General features: G+C 39.6%; 1 protein-coding gene across 1 annotated transcript in view; it reads right to left on the bottom strand.

Moving 5' to 3' along the window:
- Positions 1–2,035: 2,035 nt before the first annotated feature.
- The window catches only part of CARD11 (caspase recruitment domain family member 11), a 61,802-nt gene continuing 44,576 nt past the window's right edge, over positions 2,036–19,261 (bottom strand). Inside the window, 15 exon segments of the mRNA XM_062588625.1 lie at positions 2,036–3,551; positions 4,094–4,209; positions 5,035–5,159; positions 6,264–6,443; positions 6,992–7,124; positions 8,056–8,151; positions 9,227–9,323; positions 9,642–9,882; positions 11,006–11,132; positions 11,917–12,118; positions 12,653–12,785; positions 13,143–13,195; positions 15,910–16,013; positions 17,172–17,287; positions 18,462–18,516. Of these exon segments, the coding sequence (XP_062444609.1) occupies positions 3,347–3,551; positions 4,094–4,209; positions 5,035–5,159; positions 6,264–6,443; positions 6,992–7,124; positions 8,056–8,151; positions 9,227–9,323; positions 9,642–9,882; positions 11,006–11,132; positions 11,917–12,118; positions 12,653–12,785; positions 13,143–13,195; positions 15,910–16,013; positions 17,172–17,287; positions 18,462–18,516 (1,983 nt within the window). The 3' untranslated portion in view covers positions 2,036–3,346.

A 19,261-nucleotide genomic window follows, 5' to 3' on the forward strand; every position in this document is an offset into this window, starting at 1 on the left:
GGTTGATCAATAAGCTGTCTGTACCTAGATGGTCATTAGTATACGTGACCAAGGATCAAGGAGTGTATGTATGTATTACATTTATATGGAAGGAAGGAAGTGGTTGGTAGCTTAAAGCAATACCTCACAAGTAAGAATTAGCAGAATCAAAAGTGATGTACAGCCTAAGTTCCAAGCTTGCACTTCAAGTCTACCACTCGAGGACCTGGAATTCACACACTGATTCCAGCACTCTGACAGTTAGGTAAATCCACATTCTCTTTTCAAGCCTGTTATTTTAAATATATTTCAAAAGATACAGAGGTTAATTTATTTCAGTTCAGATGGATGGCATTTGGATCTGGATCAGAAGCATTTCTTCAGCTGGTGGAAATGATAATGGTGCCTTTTGCTCTGGTGCACTTCTGAGAATGTGCTCCTCTTACAGATCTGCTCTTTGAGTTCATATCCAGAAGTCAAGGGAGAATATAGTTTTCAGTCTTTTTCCGTTGAATGAAAGAGGGATGATGGTTATGTAGGCAACACACACAGCTCAGTCAGTGAACTTCACTTAACAGAATCTAGTTGCTTTGCATTAAATGAACTGACAACCACAGTGCCTCATAGTATCTGCAAAGCTGGGAATTTAGAGGAGGTTAACTCAGACACCAAGTTAAAAAACCCATGCTATCTATTCCTTCCTCTCATGTTTCACAGAAATAATTAGAGCTATTATTTTTCTCTGTCTCCATCTCTAGTCCCATCTTTCCCATAAGGTGAATTTAGCTGTCCTGTATTACAGACCTGGAAGTTAAATGCTAAAGGTCAAGCTAATTTTTTAGTTTCTTCCTATAGCCAATGGAAAGAAATAGACAGGAGGACAATTCATGTCATCCTCAGATAGCCATCTATAGTAAGTTAGATGAATGGAGGCGTATCATTGTAGAAGGAACCTCCTTTAGGCTTTGGCATCTACCATTCCCATGTCTAAAGCTAAGTGAGATGAACTGTATCCACAGCTGCTGTCTGTGCAAAGCAGACTCAGAACTAAAGCTGTGGTGAGAGATTGCTGCAGAAAGAGCTATAGCAGTTTGGGATAGTGCATCCCCTTCTTCCCCATTAACTGTCTGCTCTAGCTACTCTACTAGATGTCATTGAGCCCTGCGGCACAGCCAGTGGACATGGACATCATAAGAGTTATGTCCTGCGGGAAGTCAGTCCCATCCGGAAGGGATGGGAAGCTGACCTGGCTGACTTTTTTTGCTGAAGCAGCTGAGGAATAGTTTCATAGCCACTTCCACTGCTCAGCTGTGGCCTCAAAACTAGTAAAAGATGGGCACCAACAAACCAGGAGTGGCTGTTACCCAGGGTTACGTTATCAGGACAATAGGAATGTCTGGAAAATGCTCTTGGAAGACTTAACTTCTCTAACTGATACTTTCTTATTTTTTGTTGAGCTACAGAGGATCTCTGAAGACACATCCATGACTGGTTGTTATTTTTGTCCAGGAAGGAGTTGCAAAATGTGTATGCAGCTTGTACTTTGCAGAGATTGCAAAATAGTAGTATCTCTCTGCTTGCAGAGTCCTAGCAGATGGCATGGGGCAGGTAGACTGCTATTCTCTGAGAAGCACTAGCTATGAACAGTCTTTCAAACAATAATGTGAGAAACAGCAGCAGGAAGTTTAGATGTAAAATGACATAAATGATTTCTAGAAGGTACCATTAGTTATAAAATGATGTGCATGAAAGTAAAAGAGCAAAAAAGCACAGCCACACAAACCAACATGAATAGACTGAATCCACCTGAGAGACATCCACAATATCAGAAACTCGTCTCAAGGACAATGTAGCATCTCATCTAGTGAGGGCAATCAGTCCAGATGTTTAGCTTGGATTCTGTCTTTCTACTACCAGCTGCTGCATGCTGGCCCAAAGGTGAGGGGCTTAGAATGAACACAGAAGCAAAGACAAATTTGTCATAAAATTTGTCTTAGAAGGTAGGCATCTTCTAATGGCAGGAAATGAAGGACTCAAGGATAATGGTATGTACAACTTTTCATCTGTAGGCCAGACTTTATTGCATTTCAGATCAGCAGTTGTGCAAGTCATTATTATCCAATCATTCTTATTGAATTAATTTGGCTGTATAGAGGAAAATTTTTTAAAGCCCTAGGAGATTTAGGAGTCCAATTTCCACTAATTATCAGTGAAACTTAAACTCTAGGGACTGAAATACTTTTGAAAATGGGGTGTGGTCTTCCAAGTCATGTACAAACTTTGAAAATGTTACCCTATTTGCCACAGCACAGTGTGATGCTCACCGGTCTCTTTGCTGTCAGTCATAGCAGAGAGGTCAAGGACTGAGTGGCTCATAGCTATTACTGGCTTATGAAATTCTGGTTTTCCTCTTCTCAGAACTATCCCTCCTGTTGAGAGCAGGCATGTTGGCAGGCGATGATGTTGTAGAGGAATACAGATTTCAGTGGAGAAACAGAGAAACCTTTTGTCTAGAGAAGGCACCATAGTATTTTCCTTGAATAAAAAATGTTAAAAACGGAGATGCATAAAAATACAATACAGAGGCTGAGATAAACTAAATGAAACATCAGCAGACTTGGAAAGATGTGATGTACCATGGGGACTTTGGAGTCTACTTTGCTGTAAGTGCCAGGACTACAAAGAACACCTGTAAAAACGTTAAATAAAACTCAGATTTAGAAGCGAAGGGAAAACCGTCATTTTAACTAATGCCAGAAATAATAGTTATTTAATTATTTTCTTCCCTCCTGATTAAATGGTCATGTCAAAACAGGATTACGGAGCTGCTAAGGCCATCACTGGTAGTGTTTTAATTGCTACCAAACAGCCTTCAGCTTCCTTAATTGAATATATTCAGACTATCACCTCTAGACTGGGTGTGGGGCACATCTCACTTTTCATATCCTTTAGTCCAATCCTCATTCCATATTTCTCCTAGATTCCACTTATCTGGTCTCATCAGCAGTGTTAAATGAGGCAAATGCAGTCCATATTTTAACATAATAAATTACCCCAAGCTCCCACTCAAGATCTTTGTCCTTCTCACATGCCATACAGCTGCTGTCCCTGAAGAGATACTGGGAGGTCAGAAGTAATAGAGATGGCAGTGTTCTGATCCACGTCCTACCTCCCTAGCATCTGAGACATTCACTATTAAACACAGCTCCAATTCCATTCCACGCATGTGTTCTGCCAGCAGGAAGAGTCCTCAGCCAGCGAGGGTGAAACAGGAGCACTGGGAACTGAATCAGAGAATTCTGAAAGCCCCAGCTCCACTTTGGTATGTCCTTAAGTAACCATAGAGCTCCATTTTATTTATTGTTCTTTACAGCTGATCTTCATCTATCCAGATGGTTTTACGCTGCTCTTCTCCAATCTTGTCTTTTATTGTTCGGATAAGATCTTCAATACTGCTCCATGCATCTGCCTCTATAGAGGCATAAAGACATGGCAGTGCTTCCAGTTCTTTCTCCTTCAGACGGCACATACGTAAAAACTCATCTTCGGTCTCCGGCTTTGGCAATAATTTCCTGCATCAAATGATTGGACCAAAAATAAATGGCTTAAATTTTAAATGACTCTCAGAGGTCCAGCTGTCCCATCAAGAATTTATTTTCTGCTGATCATGCACAAGCAATAAAAGCAGTAGGGAATGCAGCTACTCCAGCTATCTTCCCCTGTCCCCCAGTACTGGCTCTAGGGATAAAATTTAAGAGGACAGAACACAGGGAGAATGTGTTTATGAACTTTTCTTTTCCAGCTACATTACCACAGGAAATGCTATGGAAATACTGAAGAATATTTGACTTCCTCCATGCCCAGTCTTATCCTCCCACAAAATTCATTGCTGTCAGGGACAGCAAAAGAGTACTAGATTTGGGGAAAATCCTACTTTTTCCTGTTACAAGATTTCAGGGAGGAATCATGGGAGGAAAGAGTGCACGTAAAAGCACCAGATGGAGAGAGAAGAGGTTCTGTATTTCTCTCAGGTTCTGTATTTCTCTCAGTGGACTCTAGAATTATTCACCAAATAAGACAGAATATCAAATATGCAAAAGACTTGATATGTTACCTGAACCTCTTGATGTTTTTCTCTGAGACTCTGATAAAGAGAACAATAGGATATATCTTGGCTTTGATTAAATCCTTCGTGCAGCTTATTCCAGCTTCCAGCAGACAATGCTTATTCTGAAAACAAAGTCATAACAGTGTCACAAAGGAACATTCACAGCTGTGGAATCTTGGGATAAAGGTATCCATACCTCGTGGGGTCAAGTGAATAGTTCTCCATTTACCACTGCCTGGGTTTAAAACCTTTTAATCAAATATACATTTAAATTCTAAACTCCTCCTACCAGTTTACAATCAGTCAGTCAAATAAAGGCTAAGTTTAATGGCTTTCTAGAAAGGTTCAAATACAAATGATTCGATTTAAAGATAAAGACTATGATAAAATACAAGTTTTATGTATATACACAAACACACATACTCGCTCTTTGTTCAGAGAGAACATCGACTACAGCTACTTGCCAAAAAACATCACTTGAATTCTCCTTTTCTCCATGCTGTGCATCAAATTTACTCTACTTGAGATGAGATTTCTGTCTTTGACATTGTTATCTTTGTACTGTACACCTCCATGTCTGTGTTTCAGGCTATCCTCCCTTTTGTCTAGGTCCTTGTACCTCTTAGTCTCACACACATTTATATATACTTATAAAATGAAAAGGAACTGAATAAGAGACAGAGCATAGAAAATGAAAGGATATTTTACTGTATCAATGTGGGTCATCGCAGGGAATGAGCAAGAATATGGCTGAGGATGAAAAAGGAAGGAAAAGCAAGAGCACAGATCAAAGCTATTTGGAGGAATAAATAGAAATCTGAGATTGAATGCAGACAAGGGGGAGAACATGCATCTGTAAATTGGTCTTTCTCTTATTCAAGAAGATACACACATTGCAGACAGATTCACAGACAACTTATTGAAGAGATACAGAATACTCTAAGCACCTTGGCAGTGACAGCCTCAATATTGGCAGGTACAATACATTCATATGTGTTCAGATTCTTTTCTCTGCTGAAGATGATAGTCTCTGTCCTTTGCTTCCGTAAGAACTCTTCCTTTGTTACAATATCTGGAAAGAGAAGTAGATGAGGACAAGGTCAAAATTACAACAATAATACACCTAAGAAACTACCCAGTAATACTTCCAGTAGGATGTAAGGATGGGAAAGAGGATCAGCAATGAATTGTCTTTCTAACAGCTGCCTCATTTCTTCCATTTAATTCAATTAAACTTTAATCTGATCACAGCTGAGTATCTCAGCTATATCCTGCATCAGCAAGTCCTTGGGCAATTACCACAACACTATCAAGGCATCATATTAAAGCAGTAAATACTAGTTCTGCACCTAATATTACATAGTAACATTTCAGGGCTGGAAGATGCTGAGAAGTGCTAATAAAAAGGTTACTTTGGTATAGGTTCCTAAAACATGGACTTAGTGTTCCAACATTTCTGCTTAAACTTTCAGAAAATTTGGCTTAGGTTGCAATGTGTGATACTGGTACCCTTGTGAGTTTCAGCTCTGCATCAAAGCTTTTATGCTGCAAGACAGAGGATATTTATTATAATACTTAACTTTCCAGTTTGTCTGGGTAACTGTAAGACTGTGTACTATGCAGTGGGTATTGAATAGAAGTGTAAAAGCAAAATGTCAGCTGTGTTTAATGCTGTGCTGTATACAATCCTGCCCTACAGCAATCACAGTACTGCATATTGCTTTAATAATAAATACTTAGCAAAGAAGAAAATCAGTCTTTGGAGTACATCAAATGCACAATCTTCACAGCCTTGGACTAGATAGAAACCTAGAGTTGCTCTAGGGAAGATATTTCTCATAATAGCAAATACTAGACACAAATTAATCAAAACTTCACATTGCCTAGATATGCAGTATGCAAACAGGAAAAGCACTCGCAGTATTCCAGTCTCTGAGGAGCAACCTAGCAATCACACAGCATACTCAAGGATAATATTCACACACAGAACCTCAATGATGTGTACTGGCTGTTTCAAAAACATTCAGAATATCTCAAATATTCTTAAAAACTAGGATTTATAGCTACACTTCACTCTGATGTGTTATGAAGAGAGCTATCAACTGTGCATGCCCGTATGTGTGTGTGCATCTGTATATTTGTGTTTAACAGTCATGATCGTCTTTTGTGTCATTACCTGGTTTGCACATGTTGAATTCCAGGGCACCTCCAGAGTTGAGGAGTTTCTGTACCAAGGTCTTGGCAAGCATGGTGGGGGTGAAGAGTACGGGGCGCCTGCGCTCACAGTGGATTGGTCGCACCAAGCTATAAGGGATCAGACTGAGGCTCTTATTGATTTCGCTTTCGGAATCCAAATCTGAGTAAAGAACAGGAGGTTTGTACTCTGGTTTCCTCTCCAACATTATTTGGAGAAAGAGACAGGAGAAATATATACATTTTAATAAGAACTGACATGGTTAGTCAGAATGGTCCTTCCTTCTCTAATGCCAGGGTTGCCTTTACCATACACACAGTAGTATGATGTCCAACCTAATACTAAGTAATTCAAGTGCCTTTTGCTTTCGAGAGATTATTTCATAGTTTAACATGCCACTTGCTTGAATCTTCCTGCTTATTAGCTTAACTTACTTTGAGTTAAACCTTTTTGGAGGAAGAACAAGAGAGAACCTAGGAAGAGTTGCCAACCAAATACAAAGGTTCAGTATCATGAACTTGTTCATGAAGGCCTGGTGCTCCAAGCACTTCCAGCAAAATCACTGTTTTGGTCACAAACATTGACTAATATTTGTACAGAGTGGAACACAGAAGTCAGAGATAGGAAAGACTGACGATTTCTTCACAGCCATGCAGCGGCCTTTATATCAGTGCAGGTGCATAAGAGCTATTATTATTTTACATCCATACCTTCTAGTTTATCAGGCAAGAGCTTTTTTGCTTCAGAGGAGGTTCGTGCCAGACCAGAGGGCCAGCCAGTGACGATACGGACTCGCTCATTGCTATTCATGCGCTTATATTTATTTTCAGACCTGCTGACAAACTGAAAAGGCGAACAAAGAAATTTGACCCTCATTCCTTACATTATTTATTCTCTTTGTATCCGTCAGCCCACACTTGTTATCTACAAGATCCAAATTACCTGTGTCTATCAAAGACAAGACTTCATGGAGCTGTTGACTGAATTCTCAGGCTCTTTAAATATCATAGATCTGATTCAGAGCCTTTGTTAATCCCCTTTGGGAGTTTTTATTTTGTTCTCTGCTCTTAAGCAGTATGTTCCTCTTCGCAGAGCTCTGGCATCAACAGTACAAGCACTGATGTATCCACAACAGAGCAACATACTCACTCGGAATAGCAGAGCAACAGTTTTACAGATTATACCCAGAGCTCTGCCCCTTCTTTACTGTACCACTGAGACTCAAAACCTCCTTAATGGCAGATTTTTGCACTGAGAGAAATGCTTCATGCTTTCATTCCCCATCCACCCAGCTATTCCTCTATCCAAACATTAATTCCTCCTCCTGTATGTTTGCTAACCTTCACAACCATCTTCCTTCACATGTCTTTTATCCTTCACCCCCACACACTCTGTAGCATTCAGAGTCACTGACCTACAATTAAAGTACTATTTTCTGATGGAAGCTCACATCACAGACACTTGGGGATTTGGCCTAGCCAAATGCATTTCTCCTTATGGTTCAGACAAAATATGTGATGGGAGACATGTTTGATTCATCAAGGTTATATTATTAATGAAAAGAATGCACTTAAAAACAAACATTCTCAAGAGCAGCTAGAAAACACAACCTATTGCTCTTCTTCATATATTAAATCTCTTTTTGACAGGAAGAAATCCTCATATAGCCTCTATACCTGAGGTGAAGTTTCCGAGGAGATTATGATAGCCTGAGAATATCTACTATTCAGATCTACTATTCTAGTCACCTCACTGAGGATTTGAACTTTATTACCTGTAAGATTTGGCCCAAAAGAAAGCTTGCTCGGGACAGACGAGGGCTAGTTTTTGGATCGTTCAGTGGGGCAGGCTCCTCTGGCTGCAGTGTATTCTAGTAAAAAAATAACAAGAATTTTTCTTTCTCTCTCTCTCTCGTTTTTTAAATTATAACATCCAAGAAATAGAACAAGCGAAAACAGAACAAGCGAAAACAGGTATCTGGTATTTCCAATAACAGGGATAGTAACTGATTAACAACTACCCCAAATAATGCATTCCACAATATTTGAAGCAAACCGTAACCACAACACTGCCTATACTGAGAAACATTGCTTCTGCTACTGTTCTTTCACAACCCTTTCTTCATAGGAGATGGCACTCCAGAGTTTATGAAAGGTAGTTTCTGCATTGAGAAATTGCAGGCAAAGCTTTGGCTTTCACTAGCGTCTCTGCCAGCGATCCCCATCCCTTTGATCAGTGAGGACTGGAGTGCAGGAGGACTGCACGACACTTAACCTCGATTGAGATCAAATACAAGCAGTGGCTACAGTGTCTCTGCAATGCTGGAAGCATATTTGTCTGTGGTCCCAAAGGCTATTAAGAGTTCCAGAAAGAATGTATGGTAACTGATATATCAGTAAGCTAGTTTTTGATTGCACAGACATGGAATTCTTGGGGCTAAAGAACAGAAAATCAAACCACTTTTACTGAGGGAAAAGGAGAAATTGGCAGGGCTGTTGTGCATTAAGACTTGATAATCCCACTTCTCTGCATAGCATGTAGTTTGGAGGAGACAGATATTTCTAATATGGGACAATGATAGCTCTGTGGATTAGCTGCTTGTTCACAGTAGGAGAGAAAGAACACAAGGACACAGCTTCTTCCTCATGTAGATGTGAACATGCGTTAGAGGCTCACAGGCAGAGAATGAAGGGATTAACACCACGCAGAGTGGATATTAGACTTTTAAAGTGTACTCCCTCATAGCAGGAAGGGTTAATAATTTGCTGGAGCTAGGTCCATTGCTGGGGGCAATATTATTTAAAGCAAACATAAGACACCCATTGCCTGGAACAATCAAAACCTACGAAGAGAGTAAACAGGAATTTCGTGTAAAATTAATATAATGAACGACAAGTAGCAATTGAGTCACAGATGGTAAAATGACCTTGTTTATAGGTTCTTACCCGGAGTGCCCGAAGGGTATTATATGAGCTTTCTGTCTCATCCCTGCTTCCTCTGTGCATCAACCGCTGCAGTTTCACCAAAAGAAGTTGCTGGGCTCTGAAAGAAAGAAAGGAATCACAGAGATCAATTTGAACCCACTTGGAAGATGGTTGGACTGTGATGGGTCTGTGTCCACGGAAAAGATTAAATAGAAATAGCAGTGAGGACCGACTGAATCGCATAGTAAAGAGAAACAAAATAGTGAGCAGGACTGCCATGCAGTTAAGGAGTAAAGAATCTCCATAGCATGTTTTCCTGTTCTGCTTTCTGAGAAACCCACATTATTCTTTCAGGTAATATCTGCAGTCATAGCAGTTAGTTTTCTTGTTTCCAGAACCACTACTTCCACTCATGGTCACTCTGCATTACACTCACCTGCTGTAGCTGGGAATAGTCCCTGTTTCCAGATCCCTGTCTGTGAAAGGATCAACTCTGGCACACAACCACTCATACTTCCCCTGATACATGGTGTCAAGAATATGTACAATCTCATCACATTTCACTGACAGGGAACAGCAGTCCAGTTGGCTCGAGATGTTCAGATTCAAGCGGATATGAAATGAATCCCCTGATGTGATAAGCCCTTCTTCCAGTTCTGACAGCAGTTTCCGGTAACCTGTAGTAATAAAAGAAGAGGCCAAAAATGATCAACCAGTAGTCAAAACCTTAGTATTTCTGCATTCCCGGGAGTCCTATGGGAGAAGTACATGGCATAGAAATTCTGAGGCTCCCTCAAGAAACAGTCTATACTTCTAAAATGCTACTTAGAATAGTTACAAAAGGTTATGGGTCTGCAGCTTGAGACACTAATGGGGCATTGCTTTAGGAACAGGTCATGCTGCAAGTATCAGAGTCTGTAAGAAAGATTCCCTTATAGTAATACATTTAGGTAACCCCAATTTTAATGCTTCACATAGATGAAATATAAACCAGAAAACTTCTCAGTAAAGATGCAGATGCAGCTAGAGCTCCATCATATAAATACAGCTTGAGATCTATCACTTATTTTATTGACAAGCTATTTGCTTTACTATTAGCTCTAACTGGCATTCCCACAATCTATATAACACATTCTACCTGCAGCAAAGTGGTGCTCCAAAAACACTTGCAATATTATTTTCTACATCTGAAAACACCAAAAAAAAAAAAAAAAAAAAAAAAAAAAAAAAAAAAAATCAAAGACATCACTTCCTGTGTGATCTGTGCAGCTGGAATTCTATAACCAGCCTTAAAAATCTGTATCAGTAAGAAATGGCTTTTGGAGTGTCATTTTTGATCCATAACATTAACATTACAAGCCAGGAACAGTAAAACCAAATTCTGTTCACCATGTATGAACTCCAGCTGCTAAAGATAAAGCCACAAAGGTAATAAACAGGGAAACTCCAGCATGGAAATACTAAATCAAACCTCAGCTGGATAAAAGATTCAGCTTGCCACATTTTACTATAGAAAACGGTATATAAAAATAAGTTTGATTGTGTTTTGAGAGCCATGTTTTTGGTGGCCCACCATGTAAGTTCTTCATACTCCTGAAGTGACAATGGTATGGACTATTTTTGCTCTCAGTTACAGTGCTAGAACCTGGTGCAGTTATATACAGTAGCTATATGTAACATCAGTAGACTTGCTTCAGGTTTATACCAGTATAATTAATACCCTCTCAAAGATATTCTAGTCCTGTTGTTCTCATCCACACTACATCCTGTAATAGACCTGAGCCACACTTTTGGTCTTACCTTCATGATTTGATTTATACTGGAGTGTTACTGGACCACTGCACCTCTGAATTGTCCAGTGAACTTCTTCCTTTGTACAAGTATCCAAGGGAACACTCTGATTTTCCCCTTTGATGCAGCCCTCCAACTAGATATGAAAGAAATATTATTCTCCAGTATGGATTTAATCTGAGTCAATTATATCACATTTTTATAGCAGCAGATAGTCTTTTCCTGATCCTGCAATTCAGATATTTGCATCCTGATAACAAGTATGTTTGGATTATTTAATTTCTCTCCAATTAGGAATACTAGCAGACAATAGAATTGCAGGTCTTTGACAAACCTAGATTTCTCAGTAAAAGGCTGCAGAAGTAGTAGTGCAGGAATGCCGTCTGCGCGCCCCCCCCCCCCGAGAAATGGGCGGAAGGGATGTTATTGGTGGAACATTTCCTTCTTTAATAGGATAAAAGCTATGCAGCTGTGCAGCCCTTCTTCCCGTTCATACTGCAGCTGCATTTCTGTCCCAGTCCCAGAATAAGCCACTCTGAGGAATAGCGCAGGAGCTGTCATGCTAAGTTAAGTAGCATGAACCTCCTTTCAGGCAGACTACTACTGAGAAAGTCGAGAGCAACTCTCACTCTAGCATTTCAAAGGGGCAGTACCACAAGCGATAGCATTAAAGGAAATGGAGTTGTTCTAGTTCTAATCTCTTCCATTCAGAGCTATTGAAAAGTGCAAAGATGTGTGCATTCTGGCAGAATACACATACTACTCTCTTATATTTTCATAATCAATATCAGATTTTCTTCTGCAAAAGTCATATGCTTTGTCATTAATACAAGATGAAAGAAGAAACAGAGTATTTCAGTGAGTGTGCATGCATGCAGGTGCACATGTCTAATACTGTTTGTTGATTATTTTGTGCTTACCAGAAGGAGTTGGTGTCCCTCTCGAAGACCTGCTTTCTCTGCAAGTGATCCTATCTTGACAGAACTAATAAAGCTCCCTTTGTCATTACCGCCAACCAGAGTAATTTCTGAGTTGAGGCTGTCTCCGTTCAGTGTGACGCGCTGGATAGTATAGCAGGAGTTTCTAATGCGACCAACAGATGTGACGGAGGGACGGAAAGGTCTGTTTTCATGAAAGGAAGTAATAGTATCTCAGCTTTTAACAACCAACCCAAAGTTAAATGTATGCCTGAGAAATGAGACACATATAAATGAACTTTTAATGTTACTGAACACTAGAATATAAGGACTCCAGGAGAAATCTTTCTCATTACTTAATAGATTATTCTGGAGAAGACTGTCTGCTCTGATATGACAGATGTACAATAGCATCCCATCTATGGCAGCAAGATAACAAGATCACAGGAATACATGTAAACCTCTAGAACATTTTATCTGCCCTGAAGGATTTGAAATTCTAAGAGGACCTTCACTGGATCACAGACTACGAAAGGGGTCCAAAATAACATTATATTGCTGCAGACATAACAAGTAAAGAGTTAACATAGTATCATGAGATGTGTGTCGAATGACAACTTGTGACATGATATTCCTGCCATTATATCTTCAGCAACCAACAGATAAATGAGAGAGCTCTACTATAGTAGCCTTTCCCTTCCATCACAGTCTGAAATAGTTAAACCAGCATTTCAAATACCTTTCCAGAGAGAACTTTCTAAATATGGAGCTGACGTGCTCAAGGTCATAGGCATCCAGGCCTTCTGACTGATGAGAAGAAGAGGAAGAATGCACTGAAGGAGCTCCATGTGAGTGCCTGTCATGACTGTCATCTGAAAAAGGTAACAAAAATAAAAACAAGTCCTAGATAGAGTGACAAAGACAGAAAAGGGGAAAGTAAAGGTTTACCTGATCCCAGCCAAAGCTGAATGGGGGAATTCCTAATACAGAAGAATGGTTAATGTCCACAGACCACGGCAAGGAAGGCCACTCTTGCTTACTAAACTTACCTGTTCACTCTCATAGAACAGCTGAGGTTGGAAGACTCTGGAGACTGTTTAGTCCAACCCCTCCTCAAAGTAGCCAGCTTGAGGAGATTGCTCAAGGCCCTGGCCGGTCAGGTTTTGAATTCAAAACACATCACATAGTTGAACTATATATACATATATATATGATATACTCTTGCTTACCATCTAGCTCCAAAGTATCACATCCAAAGCTGTCATTGTCCTCTTCAACCAGGCTGGAATTAAAAATAAAACATGAGACAGTGAAAGAGAGAAAGTTGTCCACTTTCTACCTTTCAGCAGATTTCATAAGTTCTGAAGGAGGAATCTGTGAAAAAGAAAGATGCTGGAGCTGCTGGATAAAGCAGCTGCTCAGATGCAAAACAACAAGCAATGGTGACATGCTTGTGGGCCCAGGGAAGAAGTAAGAGGATGACAGGAAAACAGTGTGTCAGCCAATATGGGAAGGGGCAGGTGAAGGGGCAAGCAGATTCAAAAGAAGGAAATGCTAGCAGCAGTGAGTGAATGAAGATTTTGCTGAAGGCAAAGGGGGCTGACGAATGATGGTCTCATCTGAGTGACTCGCACATGCTTCAGCACTATGATACAATGATGTAATGTTTGCGTAACACCTGCTGTATACTGCAGTATGGGTTTTTTCACTATAGATCTAAAATGTCAGGATGGACATAACGAATGCAAGGAAAATGACTGAGATGCAGCAGGAAAGGAATAATTTACCTGCTTGATTTAAAGTACTTGAAGCATTTTGTAACAGCTTAATGGTGCCTCACACGGCTACTCGGGTACCTACAGTAACAGAACAGTACGGTATACCAAGCTTCACGCAGAAACTCTCCTTCCACAGCTCTGGATCCAGTCCAACTCCCACTGACATCAGTTAGCTACAGCCTTTCCTTTTAAAGGTGACTAGATTGGTTGGCCTATAAAAACAGTTAAAATGCACGATTTTTTTCCCTTAAAGGGATATTGGGGATGTCCAGCCAAGTGACTATCACTAGAAGGGACTGATTACAGCATGTCCTTTAGTTGCAAAGCTGTTTAAATGACAACTGCTGTTTTTTCCCATTCAGAATGATTTGTAGTTCTCCTGTGGAGCTGATATTCTGCATATTTGGCTTCAGGTGAAGGATGAATTTTTGCAGTAAGTCTGGGGAGAATCAGCTATTTTTACACTGTGCATAAGCAAGGAAAGGATACACCTTTTCCTACTGTATTAAATTATCATTTCATATTTTTTTCCATACAAAACAAAATCAGATGAACTGTGAAACCTGAAACGTGTCATTCAAATAGCAATTATTTTGGACTATGTTCACAAAAAAAAATTTAAAAAAAAATTAGCAGGCTAATTATAAAGTTACAAACCACAGAGAAATCACTTCTGGGCATGTTCTAGAGATACTTGACTTTAGCAATTATTAACAAAATAAGGCTATATTCCCACCTTGCTAAGCCAGTGTACCTTCTCCTTCCCCTTGCCAGGGGGAAAGAGCATCTAATATGAGCTGTATTTTTAAATTTCAATACCTCTCAGTCTTCTAATGCCTTAACATACGGAACAGGACATAGTCAGAGCTGTAGTAACAGAAGGCCACAAGATGAAAAATATCTGTGTAATCTTTACTGCCTTCTGTCATATCCTGCTAATATTTAAATGTTCAGGCATGCAAAGGTTTTTCAATCTGAAACATGAAACATAAAAATCAGTAACAAAACAACCCTTTTTTTCCATTTTGAAGTAACACGATTTATACACAGTTAAAAAGGGCCTTGGAAGACAATGCAGGAAAACTCCAAGGAGACTAGAATAGATCACTCTGCCTAAAACCTCAGCAGCCTAGAAAATTGTGAGGAAGAACTAGTTGAGGATGCTCTCCGTGGAAAGCTGTCTTGAAAATACTTACACAGAGAAAGAGAAGTGAAAGTGACAGTCTGCTAGAGATGAATTTGATTTGAAAAGCACTAATAAAGATGTAAATCTTCTACATATAGAGCTCTCTCTTAAATTTGTTTACTTGTGCTTTATTAGTCTTTCCTCCAAAAGCAATGAAGAGATAGTGTTTTGTTTTTATGACACCATTTCTAGTGTGTATTAGTATCTTCTGTGCATTCTGATATCAGAAATACCTGTTTCTGAGACCTTTTGATACAAACACTGATGCTACTGACACTAACACCAAAATAGTATTTTCAAGTATCATAATACTATAAAACATTTAGAAAAGGGGTCAGTGCCATTTAGGGGAAGATGAGGTAGGCAAGATCTCTCTCCTTCCTGCCACTAACTTGCATAGCTGACCTGATTCATTTGCAAGGAGGGCCATGACCTAACAGAAGTGGAAGCTGCAGCAGAAGGAGAAACAGAGGCGATAAATCCCTCTCCTCTCATCACGATCTCTGAGATAAAGAGCTCTGATGCTCTCCAACAAAAACCCCTCCCTCTCTCACCCCAGGACACCCTGCTCCCCACAGATTCTCAGCAACTCTGCTCCATTTTGGCACTGTGCTGAGGAGAAGGAGGAGGTCTGAGAGAAGGGGACAAGGACAGGGACAGAGACACAGGCAGCACAGAGCTGAAAAGCAGGAATTGGAGCCATATCAGGCTACAAAGGTACAGCATGTTCTCTGATAGCATTGGTGCCTGATCATTTCAATATTGTTATTGTTTCTAGGCTATTACATACCCTAGAAAAGGCAATGATGCCATTGTATTGCTCTATCACTCACCTCAGCTGAATCATCAGAGATTCCTGAGTGTTTTTGAAAGGATTAAGGATAAAGGTCTGCAGCCCTAAAATCCTCAGAAATGTCCTACTGCTTAATAGGAACCCTCCAAATGGAGATAGACACAAAGACACAGAAGGCACTGTTTGCCTTCTCCTTGGACAACAGGTTCTTGCCATATTTCACCAGCGTGGCTGCCTACCTGCAATGAGGGGCATCTTCTTTGCAACGGCGGACTATTGAATCATTTCCTGGCGGCTCCGGAGTGGTAGACATGATACTGTCATTGCGATTTCTCAAGGTTTGCTTTTAAAAAACAACAGTGACAGAAGGATGTTCATATTAGGTGTGCTATCATTTCTAAACTGCAGAAATGTTAACTTGCTAGTGGTATTCTGTGCTGAGAAGCACATCTAACAATACGAAAAAGTGATTCCAGGCTCACAGAATGTTACATGCAAGAGCATTCATGTTCTTACAGTCCAGTGTCATAGCTATATACATACTTTCTGTGCTGACACAGTATTTTCTTCTGTGACCACAAGACTAGTTGCTTTACAGAAGAATTTTAACTTTATCCTTTATGCATGGAGTATATTTTGCACAGCTGATATACAGTGGGGGATAAAGAATGAGTAAGAAAATTACAGCTCTCCATATACTCAATTAACCTAGTATACTTACTAGTATACTAGTTTTGGAGATCTAGAGTAAACTCCAGATTTTACTACCATGAAGATAGTGTAATCCATCAAGGTATCCAACAGATATTCCAAAGAATAGTCCTAAAACCAGCTAAGCTTATTATGAGAGGCAGGGAGTTCTTCCCTGGCTGTTCTTGGGTATAATTATAACTTCCTGGGGCAGCATTTCTCATGGTGTTCTAGCAAGATGTTTTGTTCTTTGTTATTAACACTCTGCAAGAGCATTCTCTCTGTCTGCTTGTCCTGCTGTGTCAGTGCTCACACAGATATAATGGAATATCTGCGTTGGGAGATGATGGTGATACAGCAAGTAGGGGAGAAATGGTTTGGCTATCATACACAGAAATTTCCAACTGTGATCTGCACCCCTTTTCTGACTCTGTTAGTTATAGACTGGAAAGGCGTGAGAAATCTCCAACAGAATTTTGAAAATGCTTCTTAAAATAAATTACAAAGCAGCTTTTAAAGAATATCTCTTCCTTCCAACAGTAAATGTTAAACAGCATGAAGAGACAGCAAGAGGTCATAAATACCTTTGAAATATCTTTAAGTAAACACAAACCAGTTATGTGATTTTGGAAAAGGTTAATAACATGGTTCAAACAATGCTGGTAAAAGGATTAAGGGAGCCTCTGGCAACAGCCTTGAATTTGATCACAGCTGGGATGCTAGTGAAGTGCTAATACTGAGTTGTGAGAGCTCTGAACTGCATTTGGAGAGAAGGTCATAGACAGGCAAGGGGCATCTGAACACTCCTTACAATTTTGCTGACTTCACAGCTGCTGAAGGAGTTACTGATAGAAACAGGATTAGAGGAACTAGTGTCTGTGCGGCCATTGCTGGTATCAGCCCCGTCTTCATCCTGTACTCTAACTGCTGCACGCACAGATAAGAGACAAAAAAGAAAATTACGTTAGATCATTTTCAATAGTCTTTCAGTTTTGCAATGACAGCACTACTCTTCCATTTCCATTTACCATGTTTCCCTCATTCTCTACTGGAGAATCCCTCTGCTTTACTACTCTGGCCCCTTCTCCTTCACCTTCAGTTGCCCAAGCAAATACAGGAATGCTCACGACACTGGAGAGCCTCTTGCCCACTTTCTCTCTTTCAGCCTCTCCTGTATTTTTGATTTGATCTATGAAAACCAATTACCAAATACAATAAAGACCATTATACTTATTCATGTTTTAACTTCATCAACTTGATCTGGTAATCTGAAACAAGAATGGCTCACAGAATTATGCTCATTTTTTATGCTCATTATGCAGATTTACAACAGGGACTAAGGAGCCTGAGATCTCTCAAAAGCCCCAGGTAGCACAGTGTGAATGCTTTTGTGGACTTCTGCTTCCACTTCCTCAGCATCTCCAATTTGGACTAAGATTGCACATTCCCTGATACAAACATACTATTTAATATTCAATGTCTTGGAACAGAAACCATGTCTCCCATCATATCTTGTACAACAGTGAGCATGCTGTAGCACACAACAAATAAAGGAGATGTTCGGTTTGAGAACAGTCTTAGATCAATAAGAGGAATTAGAGGAAGTTCAAACATGAGTATACACTCACTAATTTGGTAATTTGGCAACTGGCTGATGGGCGTGTCAAGAAAACCTCAACCTTTGCACTGCTTTAGAATAAAAAGGAATTCCTTTTTATTGAATGGCAAAGGGGCTCATTAGATGCCTCTCCCCAGCTTGAGGGATTTTACCAACAACAAAAAGAATATAATGACTTTTAATACAGATATTATTCTAATGCCTTTAAAAAAATGTATAAACTGAAAGGAAAATTGAGGAAACAGAACATTGAGATAAGTTATGTGTCTGTGAAGGTATCTTGGACAGAAAGGACAATCCAGTAGAACACTTGACTACTTCAAATTATAACATTACTCACTATGAAAGAAACTGCCCATTTTAGAGACTCAGACTTAGTTAAGAATTTCCCTTCCTGGCATGTTTGTTAAAACAATCAAAAGAAATGGAGTGGAGGAGACAAAGCAACAGAAAAGGGATAAGAACAGGGGTACTCTTTCTGACCTTGAAACTCTGATGTTTTGCTCATACTGACAGGGGATTTAGCTCTTGGATTTATCTAAAAGAAAGAGGACAAAAAACAACAACAACAAAAAAAAAAAAAAACAAATGCAGAATATTTGCCATACTCTGTAAAACAGATATTTTTCACCACTTTTCACATTATGCTACAATATAGAACCCACAATTTAGAAAATATTTAGGTATCTAAATTCCACTGCAATGAATGGGAGATAGCTACCTAACTACCTTAAAAATCTGGCTCAGATGCATTGCAATTTCCAGATTCTGCTGAGGGAACAAAAAGACAAAAGGTAAAGTGGGTGCCTTGGGACTGGTTTCAGGCAGCTGTTAATACAACAGGCATCTTTTTGGAGTGTACAATGTAAAAAAATGCAGCTCTACTGCCATAAGTAATAATGACAGTCAAAGCTCAGAAAGGTTATGAAGGGTAGGGAGAATTCAAATGCACATGTAAGGAAACAGGAGCGCAAAACTCTGAATGTTAGACTGTATATTTTTTACAATTCATGAATATAGTACCAGATGATAGCTAAATGAATGCAGCTAGTCGATGAAATCAAGGACCTAACTCATGCTACTCTTACTCTTAAGTGAGAAAAAAATTGCCATAATTTAATTCTAAATTAGGCAGTTAATATTGCTCTAGACTTTGTCCATTTTTTTCTATTATTCCTTCCAGCTGATATAAGCTTTTCCACCAGTGCTTCATTTTCAGTCTTCAAAATTCCTTGTGTGTTGGACTTTGGGCATTATACCATCTTACCATTAAGAAGGCAAAG

This window comes from Rhea pennata, chromosome 15 (assembly GCF_028389875.1).
Source record: "Rhea pennata isolate bPtePen1 chromosome 15, bPtePen1.pri, whole genome shotgun sequence".
Lineage (NCBI taxonomy): Eukaryota > Metazoa > Chordata > Aves > Rheiformes > Rheidae > Rhea > Rhea pennata.